At 44.2% G+C, this 22649-nt stretch overlaps 1 protein-coding gene across 5 annotated transcripts in view; it reads right to left on the bottom strand.

Annotated features, from left to right (window-relative positions):
• Positions 1-238: 238 nt before the first annotated feature.
• The window catches only part of mor (SWI/SNF- related protein mor), a 111394-nt gene continuing 88983 nt past the window's right edge, over positions 239-22649 (bottom strand). For 2 of the 5 annotated variants that reach the window (XM_075893438.1, XM_075893441.1), the window contains 3 exons: positions 21027-21615; positions 3741-3893; positions 239-941 (listed from right to left, as the gene is read on the bottom strand). In XM_075893438.1, coding sequence (XP_075749553.1) covers positions 868-941; positions 3741-3893; positions 21027-21615 — 816 coding nt within the window. In that variant the 3' untranslated portion in view covers positions 239-867. Of the gene's footprint in view, positions 942-3740; positions 3894-7444; positions 7848-21026; positions 21616-22649 lie in introns of those variants that run through there. The other 3 variants (XM_075893442.1, XM_075893439.1, XM_075893440.1) reach the window with 3 other exon arrangements.

The following is a 22649-nucleotide window of genomic DNA, read 5'->3' as shown; positions in this document are numbered from 1 at the left end:
TTCATCTGTTACCACATCAAGTGACAAATTTCTTTTTCTTTTTTCAATTTTTCAGTCATTGTAAAAAGAAACATGCCCTTTCCTAATGGTACCCATTGCATGCACATGAAATAATGTTCAGAAGCACCACCATGATTTTGCCCTCTTAAGTAAGGCTTTCCTAAGTTTTCCACTTTGAGAGATGGTGTCTAAAACAGGTGACATAGCAGTTGCTACATCTGGAGGTCAAAGGAGCGAGCACTGGGACAAATTCTTTATTTGATGGGATGACGTATGAGAGTGCTAGCACATTGATTGATTGATTTGTGGGGTTTAACGTCCCAAAACCACCATATGATTATGAGAGACGCCGTAGTAGAGCTTTGGACCACCTGGGGTTCTTTAACGTGCGCCCAAATCTCAGAAAGCTAGCGCAGGATGACTTCCCTTCAGAAAATGAAAAATAACCATAATAACAGCATTTCTTCTTGATGCAACATTGAGCTGTTCCTTCGGGAATCCGAGCGGAAAAGGACTCGCGACTATGTTCTCTATAACCTCGCACAAGAGCGTCGCAAACCGCTCTCGAAAGCGAGCACCAAGCTGAAACCAGGACGATGAGATGAGCAATTTTTTTCCCACGCTTGCCACCAGGAAAGTAGCAGAATTGATGAATGCTAACGCACCAGAAAAAAAAAGTAAATGTTGTACTCCAAGACAACAGAGACAGTTGTTCCAAACGTAAATGGGGGGCGTGAGTAAGCAAGATACGATGTTCAAGTAATGTACAAGCAACGAGGACGATGCAATCAACGAACAGCCGTCGGGGAGGTCTTGAATGACTGTCGCGGATGAGCTGCAGAGGAAGTTCTCGTCGCGCGAAGAAATTCACAGTCCAGGTGGAGTTGGGGCACTCGAGCTGGCTCCAGGATCTCCACTCCCGGCTGGGGGCTCGCATTCGGCTGGGGGAGGAACAGGCACGCATCCAAAACCCGACCAATTTCGAACAAGACACAGAACAAAGGCAAAGGTGAACCATACAGACATCTTGAAAATCACACACACAAAAAAATTATCAGAGCCCTGATGCCACATGTTCTTATTGAACAATCTGTGCATCTTATAGATATTTATTAATTATCTTCACCTCCTGTGTAAGGCCTGGGTATTTTATAGTTTTATCTTTATTACAGAGGCATATGGCAAATCCGACTGTAATGGGCGAACTGTAGTGCGTCACTGTATCTGTCACTAAAGCTAAAATTTACCGGATGTGAGTGGAACATGCAGCTAAACAAAGGGATGTTGAGTAACGTGATATTTCAACTCCCTCACACATGCCTCTCTACCAATGAAACTGAAAGATTAGGCAACACTCCTTAGAGTCTAAAGGACAAGACAAATGTGTTTCTCCTTTTTGATAAACAATTGGTCTTTGAAAAATTACATAGAGTCTAAAGGACAAGACAAATGTGTTTCTCCTTTTTGATAAACAATTGGTTTTTGAGAAATTATATGCTGCCCTACGAAAGCTGTACTTGCTTTGACTACTTTTTTGGGGAAACTGGAGTTTCAACATGCATTCAACTTTCTCTCAAACTTTAGCATTCCATGGACTCTTAAAGCTAAGCCCAGCACTATTCTATACCGTCCTCTAGCAGTCCGTCGAAGTAATGCAATTTTCCACATATGGCATTTATTAAAGCACACATGATGCTCCTTCCCCTGCCAAGCCAGCATTCTTTCTGTATTGCATCTAGATATACTGCTAACTACTTCTTAGTCCTTTCGTCATGCTTAAACTTCACCACCTCATGAACTAAAGTATCTGTACCAATGCCATGCGTTAGAAACACACTTAAGCTGCAACTAGCTTCCACACAGTGTGGCTGGCTAAGTGAAGCCTCACGAGAAGAGGCCTTATGAAAACTTCTGCCTTACAGCTCAATCATCAAAGGTACTGACGTGTTTTTTTTTTTTTTTGTCGACCCAGTTTTCTATGGCGCAACGAAAAGCTCCTCTTCGATAATGGTGAACGTGCAGCGGTTGATTCAAAAAGCACGAGAATAGTTAGTAAGCACAATTCTTACATCTGAGAAGCCACTAAAAAAGGAAAAAAAAAATGTTCGAATCGTCGCTCCGGCAATGCTGAGAAGCAATAGTGATGCTGATAGCCCTTCTCGCGAACTGTTCAGTACTCTCAAGGCTTCCTGATTTCACAGGATTGAGTGCAACTGTGGTTAACCACCTCCATTTTGAAATTTTCAACAGCTTTCGGATAGCAAAATCCAGTAGAACAAGCTTTCCCAATGCTCATCACCACATTAAATTCCTTAACTGCCTCACAAACCAGGTGTCCTTCAGACTTCAACTCGACAGCAGGTTCCACTAGGCCCTAAACTAAACACTTCCATGACTACTCATGAGCACTGTATCATACACCAAGCGAGGACGGCACCACTGATCTGCTCAGTACAAGCAAAGGCGTATCTGCAGGTTATATCTTGGAAAACATTATAATAAGAAAAGCGTATTGCATTTTAACACCAATTTAGAGACAACTTCATACGCTAGTTGAAGGTCACGTAATGGGAATCGTATGCCTCTAGACATTTTTGCTGTTCAGGGGCGCCAAGCCATTATTTGCGCTTCAGTGCGGGAATAAAAGTATATAAATCTGTCCTCGATGAAAAAAAAATGAGGTTTTTTACAGCCAGCACAATTGACAATCTTTCTGTTAGCGGGTTCAGCTCAATTAGAGTTCTGAAAGGTCGTCTGTCCCTTGAAGTAAACTGTATGGAAACATACTATGTCTTGTAAGCAGGATTCAAAGCTCTAGCTCCGCCGACAGAAAACACTGAAGTGAAGCATAAATAAAAACATTGAGCGAGGTCAGGTTAATACATTATGTAATTTACAAACATTATGCGTTACCTACATTACTGATGAAACATTGAAAGTAGCTTCACCACTAGTCTCTGTAGAACCCACTCATCTACTCCTGCTGCTTTCAAACAGAGCACCGACAAATGCGCACCAGACAGGACAGTGTAGTTCTACAGACGGCTTGCTAGAGGGAAGTTTGGCACAGCTGCTGTTAACTCACTAAGATATACTTAGAAGTACAGGCTTCAGATTAACACCAAGGCCAAATAATGTGCACAGTGCTACACGTTCATCCTTCCAGTTTTATGAGTTGTCACTGCCAATGCCTGCCAGGGTTCCCAACCAATAACCAACAGCCAATCAATTCAAGGCAAGACAGCACGCGGAAAACAGGAAACTGAGAAGACGACGGGAGCCCGCAGCTGCCTCATGTCTTCTTCTATGTGTCCGCACACCAAGTCTTGCCATGCTTCCCATAGTGCAAAACTTCTAATTTCGTTTTTTTCTTTTACAGCACAATGGCATCATAGCCACATGCTACTGCTATAGAAAACTAGTCTACTCAAGTTAATTTTTGGCAGTTAGCTACTAAAGTATCCAAACTGAAACAACTGTTACACTGCAGTAAGCTATGAAATAGTTGACCACTACTGTGCTGCATGTTATCTTCTTCAAGGGGACATTGAAAGATGCAATTACAACGATGCCTAAGCCATTTTCGGAGACGACAAGCAAGTACTTGCTACTTCCCAACATTACTACAGCATACGTAGCAGCGCTCCAATAAAGAGATCATGCCGCACTTCCTTCTAGCTAGCACACTGGAGTACTACACCGGACGAGACAACAAAGGTGGGGGAAAGGGGGCTAGCAACCTGGGCTGGGAGCCACACCAGGTGGACACTGGCCCTGGGGCGGTGGCTGTGGTTGCTGTGGGGGTGTCCCTTGCTCCATGGGGGATGGAGCGCCTGGGGGAACCATGGGGCCCCCATTCATAGCGGGCATGGGCGGTGCTCCAGCTGCCATAGCTAGTGGAAGGAGGGGAGGGCGGGCCATATCATTGGAAGAATGATTGCACAGAGAGTTTGTAGGGGGGTGGATCAGAGGAAGGAGAGCAAAGACAAAACGGTGTTATATTGGTCACAAAGGTTCGACGCACACAACGCAACAAATGGAAAGAGACGGGGCTACTGAAAACATGGAGTAAACATACTCTCTCAAAAACATACCTTTTTAAGAGAGTATACGAGCAACAAAGCATACCTGCAACCAAAATAACTGGCAATAAAACTAATTGTAAAGAATGAAGCAACATACTGTATGTGAATTTCCAATGTTTGATACTTCGACACACTCAAGTAAAAAGACTTTTGCTGAGCTGCGAGGGTGCTTCTAAAGTCATCATTTTTCAAAAACTGCCATTACATTATTGTCCATGCGACAATATGAATTGCCAAGCTCTCATAAGCCCATGACCAACACATTTCCTACACATGCAGCTGGCCTGCATGCTGCTTCAGAGATGCAGCAAATTCCATTAAAAAAAAATGCATCTTTGCACCAGAGCAAACAACAGTTCAGGTTTTCTCCTTGTGTAAACACGCAAATTAAAGAACTTGCTACAGTTATTATTTAAATGGCAAGCAATTAGACAACATCCTGTCACTTTGCGTACATGATGAAAACAAAACAACGTTGTACAGCCTCAAATCAAATACCTACCAATAATGTTCCATCTATTTCCTAAACCAAGACTAGCCCAAGCATTTCACAGCTGCACATGTGGGCTAGCAATGCCAGCACATTTTACTAGAAGTGCACCTCCACTGTTCAGCAGCTCAAGAAAAGCAAGATTTCTGGATGTCTGTTAACTTATTGCGGATGCAATCATCAGAACAAGTTCTATACAATACCATAGAGCAGTCTAACAGATATAAAGCTTCTGTAGCAGATGCATATATATATATATATATGTACATGGCTAACAACACACTTTTTGTGAAACATTTAGTACACTAATTCCAGATATAAACACTAAAACTTGATTATGTGAGGAGGATGGGGAAAGGAGAAGGAAAAAAGAGAAAGAATTAATGTGCACGTCAAAGCACACACATTCTTCCTTGTTCTATCACTCACTATTCATTATATTATTCTGACAAGAAAGGAAGTCGTGTTGGAAAGACTATCCTGTGCACAGGGGAGCACACAGACCTGCACACACTAAATGCTCAGTGTGCTTGCTGCGATGCAACAACTCAACATAGTCTGACCCGGTGAACACTAAGCTGTCCTGCTAAAACAGTCAAGCCAGTCAGATTGTACAAGTTGTTTCTATAATGTGCACCCACAGGGGTGCATGTCTCTGAACTTAATTCTACATTAGGCGGTGCACCGTATAAGTTTCATTCACTTTTGTTCTTTTTTGAGGCTACTCTTTAAGTCTCCCACTGCATTATATTACATTTAGGGATACACAGTGCATCATACGAGTCAACTAGGCAAGGAGACTACTAAACAAAGAACACGAGCACATTCAGCATGTTAGCCAACAGCGTGTACTGCCGATCGATGGCAGCCGGGTTGAAAAGTAGAGATAACTGTTGTTTCTGCTTCAATGAAACATGTTCACCAACAGTAGGTATACATGCAATGACATCAAAAATATTGCCAATCTGTACTTTAAAGTAGATATTAGACCCAATGCTAAAAGCAATATGCCTGTAATAAGAGATGTTAAAGCCAACATATATGCAGAGAGCATTTTTGCTTATTCTATTCCCAACACACAGTGTGCACATGCACACACATTTTAAAATCATGCCCTCCAGCGAGGTATACCAAAAACGCTAAAATAGAGCAAGCACACAGTTGCTTATATCACATGATATGTTGAAGCAACAAGCAACAGCCGAAAACTAACAAACAAACAAAAAACAGTTGCCTGTGCTCAAAAGCAGAGGTCGGCAACCTGCGGCCCGCGTGGCAGTATTATGCAGCCTCCGGCACACAGTCAAGCCCCCTACATCTTTTCCCTTGCCACTACCTATCTGAGGGCCATTGTGTCAGTTTTGACCTCAGATGGGACTTTTGCTTGTAACCCACGTTTGACTGCAACATTGTGACGTGTAAAACATTCATGATTTCTAATCGAGTTTCACAAATGAGAGTCATTTCGCCGAATGTTAGCGCTTTGACTTCCACTGTTAGCCCCCCCCCCCCCCCCCGCAATTTTCCGTGCGGCTCCTCGCTGTGTCGGTTTCGTGGAACTTCAAAAGATTGCCGACACCTGCTCTAAAGCAATCACCTAGTCAAGCAAAATGTGCCAAGAGGTCTAAAGCAAAGGACAGGCAAACTAAAGCAACAGTGTTATTATGCAGTCCAGATAGCCCAAGCATAAAGCAAGCAAGATGCAGTTCAAAGCTGTGTACAATGTTCCACAAATAAGGTATGTGGTTACCAATTCTAAGGGTACGAAAGAGTAATATCCTGCACAAGCACTCTCATAGTTGACACTAAGTTAGCTTTCAATGATGCTGCAAGCTTAAGCACAAAAGAATTGCCATAAGTTTTAACATTACTAAACTTGAGCACAAACCTTTCCAATCATCGCAATGCTTGTAAAACTTTATGTACATGCTAGATAAACATACCATTACAAGACAGGCACTGAAGAGCAGGTTTTACTAACACCTTAATCAAAGAAATTGAAATAATAATATAGGACTGTTAACACGTGTGCATTGCCCAATACACCCGACTGATTTGACATGGGAAAAGACTTCAGATCGGCCGTTTAACTGTCACAATATATACGCACACTACTGAATAAAACAAAAGCACGTGGGTGAAACAACAGCAAGAAAAGTCATGCATTAGAAGCACTCATGCAATGTTGCAAGAAGCAGAGTAATGAAATGGTGTCCACGTCTTACTGCCACCTCAAACCTTGCAAGTCAGCAGTGCAAAGAAAAGAAGGGAGGAGAGAAAAATGGGTAATCAATTAGGATTTCACAGATTCATCAACTACGGTAGACAGTCTTTAAAAATGAATTCTGGTAAGATAATCCAACAAGTTACACAATCAAGAATGGCCTACCCTTTGGCTACAGCCAAATGTTGCGAGGCGGAACCTCTCGTAATACAAGAGGCATCTCACCGTCCCTGTCAGCGCGTTTTAAAAGGAGTGAACGGTACACAAAGATGATTCTGCTCATATGCCTTCGCATGGTGTGGATATGTACTATTCGTTCACACTTAGAGCGAAGGTCGTCAATGAACCAAATGATGTTTAGGTTGCCCAGTGACGTTCGATAAAAGCCTGAACGTCACATCTACGTTAACTGAAAAATTACAAACACGCTTTATGACAGTGCATGCACTTAGAAAAGTGACACAAGGGATAAAGAAGAAACGAACATGTCAGCTCTTTATTCTTCAATGTTTATGCAGTGCCTTACGTTTTACAATGAGAAGCTTGACTAGAAAATCTTGTGGCATGCATCAGTAGCGCTGCTCGCGTTACAATGAAGGCTTGTGCAAGTGTGGATGAATAGTAGAAACTGATCTTCTCGACGTGTAACAGTAATAAATCCATATATTAAGTACAATGCAAAAATGTAATTGAGAAGCATCACATATAAGACTAGAGCGAAATGCCTTCTTGGGCATTGAAGAAGAGTGCAGCATAAGGCTGCTTATCGTAGCCGATCTTCCCAAACACAGTCTTTACATTTCAGGCTAGGCATAGTGTAAGCTGCCACACTTGAAGTTCATTTGGCATGCCCATGTCTTCACCGGGAGGATTTCATGCATCCCCAGAAAAGTTCAATGTGGTCTTGTGCACAGCCCTGTCCAAAGGAGGGTTGGTACACTTGTGAAGGAAGGCTTCACTTGTTTGAAAATTACACTCTGTGTGGTGTCATGAAGGGTTTAGAACGGGTGCCCCGAGTAAACGCTGGAGGAATGTTGCCGATAGGTGCCTGCCAGAGAAATGAAGAAGCGCAATTAGGTGCGTTACTTTGCTGTAGTTACCGCGCTCAAATATTAAATCTTGCAAAGAATGTGCCTTCTCTGTGTGGCTGAGAAAACGAAAGCAGCCAGGCCGAGTTAGAAATCGCTGCTAAAATAAGTTTTACATGCAATTTCAGTGCACCCATTCTGTGCCTGTAGCTCCAACACAACCCGAGTGATCCTGTATCACTGCACTGCTGGTGATTGACTGTTCTGAATTAGACAGCTCTAGATACTGACCCACCTAGTATACACAGAGGCTTAGGATGTTAGATCATGAGCAATTACTTTCAGTGACATGATAACTTTTGCGACTCAGCACCAGATGTGCTGAATACATCTGGTAGCATTAATGGCATTATGCAAAGGTGGCGAGAATGACACAGTGCCACTAAAGCTCTTAGCCATGCACACTAACATGTCCGTCCCTCAGGACACTTCCGAAATACGTTCATCAAGACCGCTACCCAAAACTTCACCTTCAAAAGCAGCCCTGTAACCTGAGAGGGCAAAAGACGAAACTTCTAACAAATCCCTGCACAGATGACTTCTGTTAATTTGACACCAATTAATAAACTTTTTATAGACAGCTCATTCCTGACTGAAGGTCCTAGTTCGTACCCACACATTTTTATAAGACCGAAGTTATTAGTTTGATCCTGAAAAATTAGCCTTCACCAGACAGCTCTACCTTAGCTGGCCACTTTATATGCGCTTATCTCAATGTCGACTGTAAAGGACTTTCCAATAATGAGCTTTTTGATTTTTTTTTTTTTCGTATTGTCTCAGGCACTCAAGGAGAAAAAAATGAGGGTGCCATTGTCAAAACAGGGTGCGACGTAAAAGAGGGGCAATTCTGCAAATGCCATTAAATGAACATATCAAATGTACGTCCTGCATTCCACATAAATTGCCCATTTTCAAGTTGCCCTAAGACAGATCTTAATGCAAAAAAAGGTGGCTCACAGTGAGTTATTGCAGGATTTATCAGGTTCCGACGTGTGCCTCTTTTTCTATGAAAATGCGCTCCAAAATCACTTAGACAATACAGTGGAACCAAAATTATACGACTTTCAAAGGACCACACAAAACCGTCATTTAATCCAAGCGCCGTATAATAGAAAAACTAAGAATATAGCAATGACATTCAGCCTTGCCCCCGAAAATGGGTATAGACCGCCTGAATGAGCCCGCAGCATGACCTTGCGCGTCTCCTAGAAAGGTAGATTAAATTATTCTTGCCAGCGACAGCTAATGGCAGTGTAACTTAGAGGTGCGATCGAATCTCCATTCTCAAGTTTAAAAAGAATTGAATCCAACGCGCATCTTTTTACCGATAAATAGAGAACGAAAATTGCCTGCGCTTGAAAACGAAACTGTGTTGCAAATAGCCTCCCGCCAGAAAAGTCAGACACAGTGTCATCACTATCACATAATGGCGACCGACCACGAGTGTGCACAGAATGCCTTCCTGTGCGACTGAGCTATGCATGATGTAATTTGTAGCCTTGTGAAGTGCAACTAGAGATATCCTGCATTTAGTATGAACGCCGACGTCAAGTGAAAGTAATCTTTCAGTAAAAACAGCTGCGTCGCCCCCTTTGCATCCGCAAGCCTGCGACTGCGACAAAGGCAGGAGATCAGCTGTATGTCGACCAGAAAATGTTTCCATGGACCAAAAATGTGAAAATATCAGCTTTTCGGCCGGCTGGAGCTACTTTGTGTGGATAGAGCTTGACTAGGTAACGACCGCAGATATATGCACACGTGATTGCGGCGTGTGTAGAAGCGTATGAACTTCCAGGACAATAAATTTTCCATTCAAAGAAGACATCTGTCTCGCTTTCTGCTTTTCTAATCGTCAACGCAGGGGAACGCAAGTTTATATTTTGCACCCGTGAATATTTGGTCCACGCTTGATTCGAGTAAAGGCGTTTTTTTTTTTCTTTTAGACGAAATCTGAATGTCGTCGTAAGATGCGGGGTCGGCGTAAAACTGCGTCGTATAACCAAGGTTGTTAGTACACTATTCCTATAGGGATTTTGACGGCACTTAACTGATTTGTCGTAAAATGCGGGTCGTCGCGAAACCAGGGGACGTATAATCGAAGTTCCACTATATATATATATATATATATATATATATATATATATATATATATAAACAAAACAAAAATAAAAAAGTGGCACTAGTGTGTTGTTCACTTTCTAGTTGCAGTGAGTCCTTTTCTTACGTTCTGCTCTTTTAGTAGTCACAAAAAGTCGAGCAGCCCAACAATACACTGTTAAATCTCCTGTCAAGTCCAGCCTGGCCGACGTCTACAAGCCACTGGCCAGACTTGCAAAAGCTATTGGTCAGCCTGGCAAATAGTCATCACAAGACAGCGACCATGGATGGTGACAGAATCAGTGTAGTCACAGCATGACGTCGACAAGCCACATTCAATCTATCAGAATATACTTTCACACAGCAAGTTATTTTACCTGTTCAGCTAAGGGCAACAAGTCCCATTATAAATTCTCAGCATTGTAAGTGTTGCGCAAGAGTCTAGCGAAGTTGTGGTTGATCTACCACGCGAAACCACTCTGTTTTTGAATGTTGAGAAGTTGAGAACATGAAACATGCTATCAAATGTATGGAGGGCAATATACTTCGTTCTTCACAACAGACTGCTATTTAATACCGGTCATGATAGACATGGGTAACTAAAGGATTCATTTTTTGATGACGTAAGCATGCTACTTAGTTTTTCTTTAACCAGAATTATAAACTAAACTGGACAGTTTTTCACACTACAAGAATTAAGGGCACAGTAAATTGCTACATTAGTTTTCTACTTGGCACCCAGAAAAATGGACATGTTTGTTTCAGCGACACCTTACAATTACTATGGGTACTGCCAAATGAGTCTGAGGTGTGTTTAGTTGTTTCCTCAGCATCTTGTTAAGTTTCAACCACTGGATAATTAAATAAGTTTAATAAGTACCATCGTGATCAAATTAACCGAAGTCAAATGTACAGAGGATAAGCACAAACCTGCCACCACAAAGAGGCATGACCTTCTATGTATAGAAGCAAAAAGGAAATTCTGGGATTCATGCGTGAGCTGCATTTTCATGCCTTGTTTATGTTTTGCGTGCTGGCCTTCACTTAGACAATTACCGAACTATCGCCCCACTTTCCCGGATAATCTTCTCAAATACAGTGAGTTCCATAAACACATTGTGCATAGCTCAGGAACGTTCTTTGCAAGAATCTATAACAAAATGCTTATCACAGACAGGCTTGATCATTACAGAGGCAAAATTAAGTCTACAAAGCACTTATGCAAACAAATACTTTATAACTGTCGCAACGTAAACTATCCCATCCAAATTTGCTATATTTGCATCCACACACATGTACCCATTACAGCTACGTAACACTAGTGAAAGATCAAAAATCTCATCTGCGTAGCCCGAGTTGTGAATGTGCAGAGCATGTGTTGACATGGCTGGTAGAGAGAAGTGCAATCCAATCAATGCGTGTTTAAAGTGGAAGGTTGTTAGCAGTGCGCAGCATGCAGCTTATGTGAGGCGATCCATGTTAGCACAAAGCATAGTGGCTGAAAACAAGACATCATGGCCGCGGCAACTGGCTCGTAGGAGGGCATAAGTATTTCAGGGCACTATATATATATAAAAGAAAACAACCGCTGTCTTACAAGAGCAAGACAAACAGATTTAAGATCAATTTATAGCACTGCATATGAGAGCAATGAAGCACTGTATTGTTGTACTTTTGACATTTGGTAACTGAAAAGTACGGTCACTGACTACAACACCCCCCCCCCCCCCCCCCCCCGTTTTTTTTCTCCACAGGCACTGGATTAGCCATACTGAGCCTGAAGGAAGTGACATCAGTTTATTTGTGATATTTGCTACCAAAGGCAGGCTAAGTCAAATATGTGTACATAGAAGGCAGATCTAGTGCTGCTCTTACATTCATCCAAGGCATGGGCACGCTGTAATATACATGGCAATTTTTCAATGTCCAAAACAGCAATACAATTAAAGGGATCTGAACCAGCCCTCATGCTTGGTGAAAAAACACATTCTGATGAGAGCAGGCACTGCCATGAAGAGCTCACCCAAACTTTGCGAGTCATAAGTGGCAAGAAAAGTTTACAAGCGGAGCGCGAAGTTATCTTTTTTTTTTTCAGGCACCCCCTTCTCATACAGGGGCCTGTGCTGACTCTCTTACCATCTGCTGTTTGACGCTGAGTCACAGATAGTATGCTATTCGCCAACAGCCAATTTATGAAGAGAATGGTGTTTGGACCAGATGCGTTTCTCGCCATCGGATGATGTCATGTGCCGGCACCGCGCTTCATAGCTTGCTCACATTACACAGTCGGGCTCTTCGATTTTCCACTTGTGGCTACCCGCGAGCTGCCAGAGCCAGCCACAGCGTGTTCGTCTTTCTCGAGCTGCTCCGTCGTTGTCGTCGTGGTCCCCACCCCGCGGGTAGCCAGAGGGTTGCTAGACACTTCCAGGACAATTTAGTCGTGAAAGCTCTCTGGAAGGTTTTGGGCAGGTTTCGGGACTAGCAGAAGTCGAAAAGGTACGGTACGCGCTTGCGGCTTCTTTGTGAGGACTTGACGGATTGCAATGTGGGCGCTTGAGGACTGCGCCTTGGCTTCTCATTACGCATGGCCTTATCTATCTTCTAAAGCCTGTTCCGCCTTGTGAAATGAGGCAATTACAAGTGGTGGCGAGTGTTTGAAGCTACTGTTCATCGCTTTTGTTAGGTTGCCATGAAGCTTCCTCCTGTGAACAATGCGGCGAACGGTTGCCTGCTAACTGCGTCGTGCACATGCCTAAAAAGTTATGTACTACACGTTCGTACGCACGCCTAAAGACAACTTTGGAGTTTTTTTTGTTTTTTTCGTAGTGGTCTTTAGTGGAGCCATGCCTGCCTTCTGTGCAATGAGCAAAGACAATTTTGGTCGAACCAGCTCGCTCCATCGTGTGTTTGCGTGCATGAACGTCTTAGAACTTGACTACTCGATCGATCTTCAATGGTGATAGAAGGCCCTAGATCACGACTTTGTGTGATGCTCGCTGGTCGCGAACAGCATGCGAGCGTACTTCGATCTATGGGCCAGCATATGTGGTATGATATAAGCTACGCCACGCTTCCCTCTTCTTTCGCGTCCTCGTCACGTAAAGGCTGGTGCACACCGGCGACTAGCAGGGGTCGCGCGACCATTTGCGACTGGTCGCGAACGGTCGCAAACCGATTGCTTTGGCTAGCTGCTTCCTGACCGATTTTTCAGTCGCGCGACTGCAGTCGCAAAGCTGCTGGAGCCAATCAGCGATGCTCAATTTTCGTTCTGTTTTTTCATTGCGCTGGCTTCCTGCCGCCAGATACAAACGAGTGCGTTCCTGCGGGTCTGTGGCACCATGGCCACCACGGAATACTTGGCTTGGAGATGGCGGGGCGCAGCAGCTCGAGCAAAGTGTCGAATTTACGTGGCGGTATTCGTAAGAGGGTAGACACCATCAAAGTAAAGAGAAAGTAAATTGTGCACTATCTTTTTCTCGTATTCAGAACCGTTTTATTGTCTTAAAGTTGATTTGTCACCGCCTTCAATGCAGCGCGTTTGAAACGCGTTTGTGCTTCATGCCTTGGTAACGACTTAAAACACCGCGTTCGAGACGCGTTTGTGCTGTATTGGAGGCTGTGGGAAGTCAATTCAAATTCAAGGACCATTTCTGAATACGTACGACTCTCGGAAATACTCCTCGTCGTCTCAGTGCAGCTCGGGAGGCAGGCGGCTCGCATGGCCGGCCAACTCCCGCGATCGAAAGGACGGTCACACCCACTAGCGGCTTTTTTTTCTTTGGAGGCATCTGTGATGCCAGCGCTTACACCATGGCACAGTGCATCGGCACCATGACAATGTCTTGTTCTTCACTTGAATCGAATTTGACGCTGTTGGGAACGCTGTGCGAGAACGGACGAAAACAATAAATGCGGCGCGCCCGGTTTGCTCCGCTCACTCAGCTGGCGGTGATCTGCTGATCCGCGCCGGTCTGTAGAGTTCTCGCTGAAAACGAGATCCGGACGTGACTCTCCGCTTTTGCGACTTCCGGTCGCTCGCATGCAGCCCCTGTTGGTGTGAACATCAGTCGCTTTTTGGTCGTCAGTCGCAAATGGTCGCGCGACCGCTGCAAGTCGCCGGTGTGCACCATCCTTAACCCTTCTTTCAACAACGCGCGCAAAAAGAGCAAAAAAAAAAAAAAAAAAAAAAAAAAAAAAAAAAAAAAAACTGCCGTGGAGTGTTGGTTTTCTTTCAAATGCCGATCTGCTTCTCTCTCCGCGTGGAAACGCTTCTCCTTTCTCGTCACGTGCTGGCCATGCTGCGGCTGCGTAGCGGAGAGACTACGCAGTCGTTGTTGTCGGCGTCTTTAGAAAGTGTCGGCGCTGGACATTTTCGCGCGCAACTTCTCTTGCCAGGAAAATGCTGAAGCCGAAGTAGAAATGCTTTGCAAGCTGCGTGCGGATTTGATTGACTTGCTGCAAGGCAAACGTGTGCAGACACGCATCACCGATTACTTCAATTAACAACGGATGTCCTATGATTTGTGAATAAATGTAAGTCTTCTGAAACTTCCCCCTCGTGTGTTAGCTCAATGCACATACGCCACTGCATGGAGAGCCCTCCCATTATTTAGCTTTCATTAATTCAAGCTTCTATTAATTGGAACAAATTTTCGGGCCCCTTTGAGTTCGAATTATCGGGATTCGACTGTATAAGTGTCACTAAGTACTGGAAAACAGGCCCAGGCAAGTCTTAAAACAGGTCAAAAACGTGCCATGGAAAAATTTATTTTAGATACGACACACACTCGTGGCACCGATACCTATGCATGTCTAAACTTTAGACAAAAACGTAAATTGGTCAACGCGTGTTTGCGACGTATACTACGCAATAGCTGAGCAGGCATATATCCTCGAGCTCTTTTGGGGACACAATCACTTTCGCGTGATTTCGCGTCGTGTTATACAGTGACTGTTACATATACAGTCGACTCCTCTCAAACGGAACTCGAAGGGGATCCATAAAACTGTTCCATTTATCAGAAGTTTCATTTAGGAAAAGTACACTTATTTAGTGAATGAAAAATTTATTCCAATCGCACAAACCTGACCTTACTCATGAGGATGCGTAGGAGAAAAAAAGGAGTGAAGGGTGGTTTGTTTGGCAATATTGAGTTGTTTTTTCACAAGGTATGCACCCATGCTTGAAAAACTTGCCAAAATTTCTGGACAAGCCGCATGCTCGAAATAGCGCTGAAAGCGTTCAACAGCCTCTTTAGCTGATCGGTCTGGTGGCACCACTACACTGGCAATATTGTCATCACATTCATCGCTGGAGTGTTGATCCTCATCTTGCACTTCAACAATTATTTCCTCGACAGTCTCCTCACGACAGGTACGAACATTTTCATCAATTTATTCGTAGTCCTGCAGTGTGAAAGGGGCAGACGGCACGACCTCACTCAATACTGCATTAATGTCGGCATCAGCAGGGCTTTCTTCTTCATCAGGTCCTGCTTCTTGCACTTGAAAGCCAGCATGATGAAAGCATCTGTGTATTGTTGTTGCCTTCAATTGTTCCCAGGCACGAGCCAAAATGTAGATGACTGCCAATAAATCTATGCTGTCGCATTTCCCGCTGTCTGCACAAAGCAGCATTCGATAGAGCAATTGTCTGCGATAATGAACTTTAATGTTCTGAATAACCCCTTGATCCATTGGCTGTATAACTGCCGTTGCATTGGCTGGCAAGAACTCCAGAGTGATCGCTTGAAGTTTTTCAACTTGACCGTGTCTGGGCAATTATTCACGACAAAGACAACCTTCCTGCCTTGCCTCGAAAAAACCTTGCGTCTTCCTCCCATAGCTAGTTTTCGAAAATAGCAATGGTCATCCACGCTCTTCCGTTCCCATGGTACGCAACGGGAAGGTGTCAAACGCCTTTGAAACAACGTGGGTGTCTTGATTTTTCTTCTATTACCAACAGCTTCAATTTCTCATCTCCTGCCATGATCGCGCCCACCAGCACAGTGATGCAATTATTACTGTGTTTTCCTCCACTACAGACTTCGCGTTTGAAGATAAGAGTCTTTGATTGAAGCGCCTTATAAAAAAGACCCATCTCGTCGACGTTGAAGACGTCTCGTGGCTCAACGTTCATCAAAACTTCGTTAAGCTGTGCCTGTTGCCAGTAGGTGCAAATGTCCCTGTTGACTGCAACACACTCACCTGAGATTGCTTTGAAGACTAGGCCATGGGATGTTTTGAAGCGGCTAAGCCATCCGTCGCTTAGAACTAAGTTCTCAACATCCATTTGCATGGCAATCTCTCGAGCTTTCTGCTCTAGAATTGGTTTGCTTATGGGCAAATTAGAACTCGGTGCACGCTAGAACCACAGAAAAAGAACTTTTTCGAATTGTTCATAAGGCATCGCCCGTATCCACATAGATGTAAGGGTCCTGTTCTTTAAAGCGCCTTCAATCTTTTCTCTGTCTTTGCAGAACCGTGACAGCGTTGATTTTGAAATGTATTTTTTCGCCGCCACGGTCTTGGGCAGGCAGCTTTGATCGAGTTCCTGAAGAATTTGCAGCGTTTTTTCAAACTAGAGTGCATGGTGCGGCTGCTTCCTTTCCATCCGGCTGAAATAACACCGTGATATACCTCATTTAGCTGCACAAATAGGCCTAACACACAACTGACTCGCGGACTTGACTCCCACAGCCACCACAAGAGAGAAAGGCTACTGAATCGGCTTGTCTCGAAGTGTTGCCATGGTTGTGAGACTAACTTTGGGCTGAGGGAGTCTATGCTGTGTTTAAGAGTTTGTGCCGTTTAACCGTAGGTGACCAGTAAGCACTGTTTCGATTAACTGAAGAATTCTGTTATGCAACACATAGAAATCCAGCCATATGAGCCCATTAAGTTCTGTTAATGAGGCATTTTCATTTAAGCAAGTCTCGTTTATTATTCGTTTCGAATCGGAATGGCCAGAAGCCCGACATGTGACAACTGTGGCTGCGCAGAGACTTTCTCCCATCTTCTCTGCGAGTGTCCCCGCTTCAGCGTGCCAAGAAAAGAACTGTCAAAAGCTTTAGATAGAACAGACAATCGCCAATTGTCGGAAGAAAGGGTATTAGGACACTGGCCAAGACCGTCCTCTGCACGCAAGGCATTGAGAGCGTTGTTGCGCTTTCTGCGGGCAAGTGGTCTTAGAGACAGACTGTAAACAGCGTCGTGGATCGTCTGATGACCTTCTCTCTCTTTTTTTTTACGTCTCTTTTCTCTCATCTTTTATCCCCCTTACCCCCTTCCCCAGTACAGGGTAGCCAGCCGGTCTGAGAACTGGCTAACCTCCCTGTCCTTCCTCATTTATTCCTCCTCCTCCTCCTCCTCCTCGTTAATTGGGAGTCCCCTGTACTAAAAAGATGTGAGCTTCCGTCAGCGTCGCGGCAGCTCACCTTGCATCGTTCTTGACTAGGCGTGCATGAGCTGGCTGTTTCGTTCGCGGATGGGGCGAGTGATCGTGCGTGCGTATGAAGTCGTGCCCCAAATTTGTACGCTCGAGGGTTATCATTTCAGTTTTTTAACGAGCTTAGCTACGTATTTCCAAGCGAACAATACAGAAAAAACCTACACGTGCGCGGTTTATTGTTTGTTTGCTGCCACGACGGTAGAGTTTGTTTACGTTTGCGCTGGCTGTCCCAGCATTCGATTTTGCGACCTTCGGGCAGCTTCGGGTTGTCTCGGGTTCCCCACACACACGTGACCACGACGCTGTTTCCTGTCCAGACCGGAACTAGCTGACTGACCCCCTGGCTAGCTCTGGCTGCCAGAGAGCTGCCAGAGGCCTGAAAATCGAGGAGCCCCAGTAGCCACACTAGCTCTCACAGGCATCACAACGGGAGAGAGTGATTGCGTTTCATCACAGATGCTCAAGGTCATGACGTGCGCAGACTTTCCCCACGCCATTCCTGCCAAGGGAGCTTTCAGCACACTCAGTGGTACAAAAGAAGAGAGAAAGCGGCAAATAACAGCAATTCTCCTTTTTTTTGACACACTTGACAAATTTTTGTGGCAATCAACTCTGGTGGCAATAAACTCGGAGGTCATTTGATGATTGCTTGAAAAAGTGATTCAGCGCCCCTTCAAGGCTGGCAAATTGACAGCAGCAAGGCTCCTAATTTATTAGAAGAGCACTTTTAATCTTGCACCGCACTTGGCAGAGCAAACAAGGTGCAGCCATTCACAGGCGCCGACACATCAAGTGCTGGACACATGAAATATAAAAGTGACTGTACACACATTGTAGGAGTGCGCCCAATATTGAAATTTTTCACATACTGAAAATGTGTAGCATCAAAAAGATCCAAATGAAAATCAACAAACAGCATTAATTACTCTTATAAGGATGCCGTACTGTGCGGCTTCAAGAACAGTTTCTCAGCCAAACGAAAGTGCAACAGTGATTCTATGTACCCTGAAGTGGAAATAGTGCTTCTCAAATGACAGAAAATTGCTAAAAGTGCGAAACCTTCCAGTAAATGAGCCTGCATTGACCGTTAAAGCTGAAGCTCTAGCCGCCCGAATAGGCAAGCAGGATATTAAAGGGATAAGCGGGTCTTTGAGACTGAAAATCACAATAAAAAAATCTATTTTTTGAAAACGCTATTTTTGGATTCTCTTGCTATCGATGCATATACTCGCCAATTTTCACGCATGCTAGATTGGTATTTTAGCCATTACAGTAGTCTATGTGATGATAGTGAGCTGTATTTTGGCGACGGACGCGTGAAAGACGGGCTTTTTCAGCGCAACGGTGTTGCAGTTCTATGCTTGCTACAGCAGACATCTTGGTTGCATTTGAAAGAGCTGCCCTTTTTATTTCATATCACGCTGCGCTTCCTTTGGTCCACTCAGTATGCAGGCTGTAAATCTGAACAGTCAATTTTGATCATTTTTGTTTTGCTGAAAAACTGGATGCTTAGTGAGTGCAAGAAAGTGCCATATGTGACAATAATGGACACCACAAAATTTAAGAAAAAATAAAACACAAAGATGATATTCTCTTGATAATGGAATGATGAACTTTGTTCAAAGCTTCATAACATTTGTAGTAGGAAAGCTAGAGCCACAAAACTTGCTTTTTGCATTCTTTGCTAATTGTAGAATGCAATGACATTTAATTCAGCAGGATCTGTACAGCCAATTTAATAAAAATGCTATCAAAAACCAAATAATGAGTAATTAAAAACAATATGGTAAAAGGTAGATAAGAACTGAGTTCATATTTGACATCTGCATATGTAAATACACCATCCCGTAAGTTTTCCTCACCCTAGCCTAAGTAATAAGATGCCTGATGGCTAAGTGCCTCTTCCTCCCTCAAGTGCAGCAACGCCTGCATATGTAAATACACCATCCCGTAAGTTTTCCTCACCCTAGCCTAAGTAATAAGATGCCTGATGGCTAAGTGCCTCTTCCTCCCTCAAGTGCAGCAACGCCTGGCTTGAAAGTTTCAAGAGACGGGCACTCTGTGTCTCCAAAATTAATCGTTGGTGAAAGGACAGCCATAAACCGCAACATCATGGAGGGACGGTGCAAGCATCAGCTGAGCGCCCTACTTAGGTCGTATGTAGTTAAAAGACATTTTTAACTTGGGCAAGGCAGCATCCCGCTATCAACCATTCCTGAAGCACGCGTACGCTACACCGGGCGGAACCTTATTAAGATGCAATCAAAGCAAAAAATGTGTTACAGTGCTGTTCGAACATAACGCGACGAGGGAGGACAAGCTTCCTTTGCCGACACTGGGGAAGGCGGCAAAGCCCTGGTCGACCAGACGGCCGAAATAGTTGACGTGCTTAGAGGCCCCGATGAGGAAGACGAGCCACTAGACAAACGGCCTCACTAAATACCAACAGTGGCACAAATGCAGGAGAGCCTCCATATGTTGCAAAATAAACTGGAGTGCATGGGCGGCGACACGACCTCATAATTTGCCCGAACTAACTGGAGCAGGCAGTCCTCGTGCCCAGCCGGAGCACCCGACAAAGCCAGCTGACTGACTTCTTTGTGCGTGAATAAAGGTTTGTTTCACTGAATACCACTTCTGGGTGCATTTGCCGAGCTTATACGAGGCGGTCATGTATATCAAATTACCGCTTACATAGAATTTTTTCGCCGTCCCGCTGACTTCGTTATAACAAGAGTTTACTGCAAGCGTCTGAGTCAAAACTACGCTGACACGACTCGAACAATAGATGCTGAAGATGAAAAACAGTAGAAATACTTAGCCTTAAACTTTCACATTTCGACCCCTGAGCAGTTTTAGTAACTTTTAAATGTTCTTATGAAATGCTAGAATGCATGTAGTAATAAAATGACAAGAACACAAAAAGAATTATTAAAATTAATGCACAAAAATCAATGTTATTAAAGCCTTCAAAGTTCTAAACTGAAGCAGACAACACCGAGAAACGTTCTCTTTTGCACTTCAATCTTCCATTCACACCAAAGCCTGTTTCCGATCACTGTGTGAGTCTTATAGGTTCACACTGAAAGACTCTTCATGTTTGCAGCTGTGCAGTGACCCTAGCATGGTTTTGACATTAATTTCATAATTGCATACTTAAAAACTAAAATCTTTTTGTATCTGAGAAAGTATCTATCTTATAACTATTATAGCGCAATAGCCTTGCTGGGATCTTATGCGCATCTTATGCGAGTTGTCATGCCAAACTAGTCAAAATGCCCAGCTAATGGCATCACTCCCATGAGATGAACTGTCACATCTGATCTCAACAACATTCGTAGCGTGTCGCTATAGTCTAAAACTAATGGGGTTTCTTCGCTGAAAAAAAAATTTTATAACAGTTTTTTTATATTGGTTTTCATTGCCACTTGCTCAATGACAGCGGTGCACTCCACAGTTCCAGAAGAAGCAAAGAAAAGGGCAAGCTTAATTTTTTGTCGCAGGGCCCCTTTAACAGCAGACAGCAATGCAACTTTGAAGGCTGCCACGATACCGCTGTGTCGACACAAGGACTGGGCCTAGTGATGCTTACCTGACGGGTGTTGCTGCCCCATGGAAGGGGTGGGAGGAGGTGCCGAAGATGGGTGCATCATGCCTGGGCTCCGCACACCACCCACTCCCCCCGGCTGGGGGCTGCTGCCAAGGGGCATACGGAATGCCTGTTCACTGCCGGGTTGTGGGTAGGGCGCGGCCCCATAACCAACGGCCGGAGGCGCACTCCCAGTGGGTGGATAAGGCCGAGGTGCCCCACCCACTGGAGAAGGAGCAGACCCATAGCCCGGGTAGTAAGGACTGCGCTGTTGCTGCGGTGGCAACTGCTGCTGCTGCTGTGTGTGGGGGGAAGGTAGGGGAGGGCCACTGCCAGTTCGCGGGGGGTGCTGACCTGGATCTCCTCCTCCGTCTGGTGCGGGGACTCCTCCTCCGGCTGCCGCAGAAGGTGGAGCTGAGGCCGGAGCACCCAGGGGCGTGGGAGCTGCGGAGGACTGTGACGCAGTGGTGCCACCTTGCTGAGCCATCATCATGGCGTGCGCCTGCTGCCGAGCCCTAAACTCGGCCGCTCGCAGCTGCTCGAGATGGAACTGTTGCCGCTCCTGTATCAGCTGCTGCCGCTGGTACTCCAGCTGTTTAAAATTAAGTTAACATTCTGGAGCTTTACATGCCAAAACCATGATATGATTGCACAGTGTGTCACCATAAGGTACTCTGGTAAAATACAGGCTAACAGAATATTTTTGCTATGCCGTTAAATCAACACCCAAACTGTATTATAATCAGCCTTTATATAAAAAAATAATGAATATAATGAACAAATCTCAATTGCTTTTGAAAACCTCACAGGGATATATGTAATTGAAATCTTGTTTTAATGAAGTTGAATTGACCTTTCAGTAGACATAATGCACCAAAATAGTCTTTAAAGCCGAAAAATCCCAATGTATTCTCAAAGAATACAGTAATATCTATATTACTGTGATGCTCCCTCCATGTGATGCTTGTGAGTCATTCAGTGAGGTGGTTCGAAACTTAGTTTCCCCACTTTACTGCCTTATGTTGTTGCACCTAGACACATACTATTAGTGGTGCACTATTTACTCACGCTATCACATAGCCAACTGTCACCCCAAGCTACGCGCGCAGGAATAATTGACATTTTTTTGGTGGCTTGAGCGAAGACAATGAGCCATGGACAAACAGCCACATGATTACACCAGCCACAGCGCAGACACGAGAGTACACTCAATCTTTATCAAAAAGTTACATCCTACACGGAAGTTTGTTATGTCCGAAAATTTCTTATAAAGGTATATTCCCAACACTACTATCTATTTCAAGATTATTTTTCATTTGCTTCATTATAACATATATTTCATTATATCCAGGTTCATCATATCTAAGTTTAAGTGTACCTCCGTCTACTGCAGAACAACATTGAATGCATGGCCAGTCACCATGGCCACATGCAATGCTCAAGCCAGTTGGGGCTGGCATAGCTTGTGCACGCCGAAAACATTAGACAAGGCTGACTACCGTTTTTTAGGTCTTCACAAATATCTCACACTTGGATGTCCTTGCAGTTGTAGCGCAGTTAAAGCTAAATGCTTCCTTAGCTTTCACTAAGTTGTCACTTTGATTGAATTACCATTTATATTAAACT

The sequence above is a fragment of the Rhipicephalus microplus genome, chromosome 4 (genome assembly GCF_043290135.1).
Source record: "Rhipicephalus microplus isolate Deutch F79 chromosome 4, USDA_Rmic, whole genome shotgun sequence".
Classification (NCBI taxonomy): Eukaryota; Metazoa; Arthropoda; class Arachnida; order Ixodida; family Ixodidae; genus Rhipicephalus; species Rhipicephalus microplus.
Note: the sequence above shows the minus strand (reverse complement) of the source record. Positions and strands in the feature narration are given on the sequence as shown.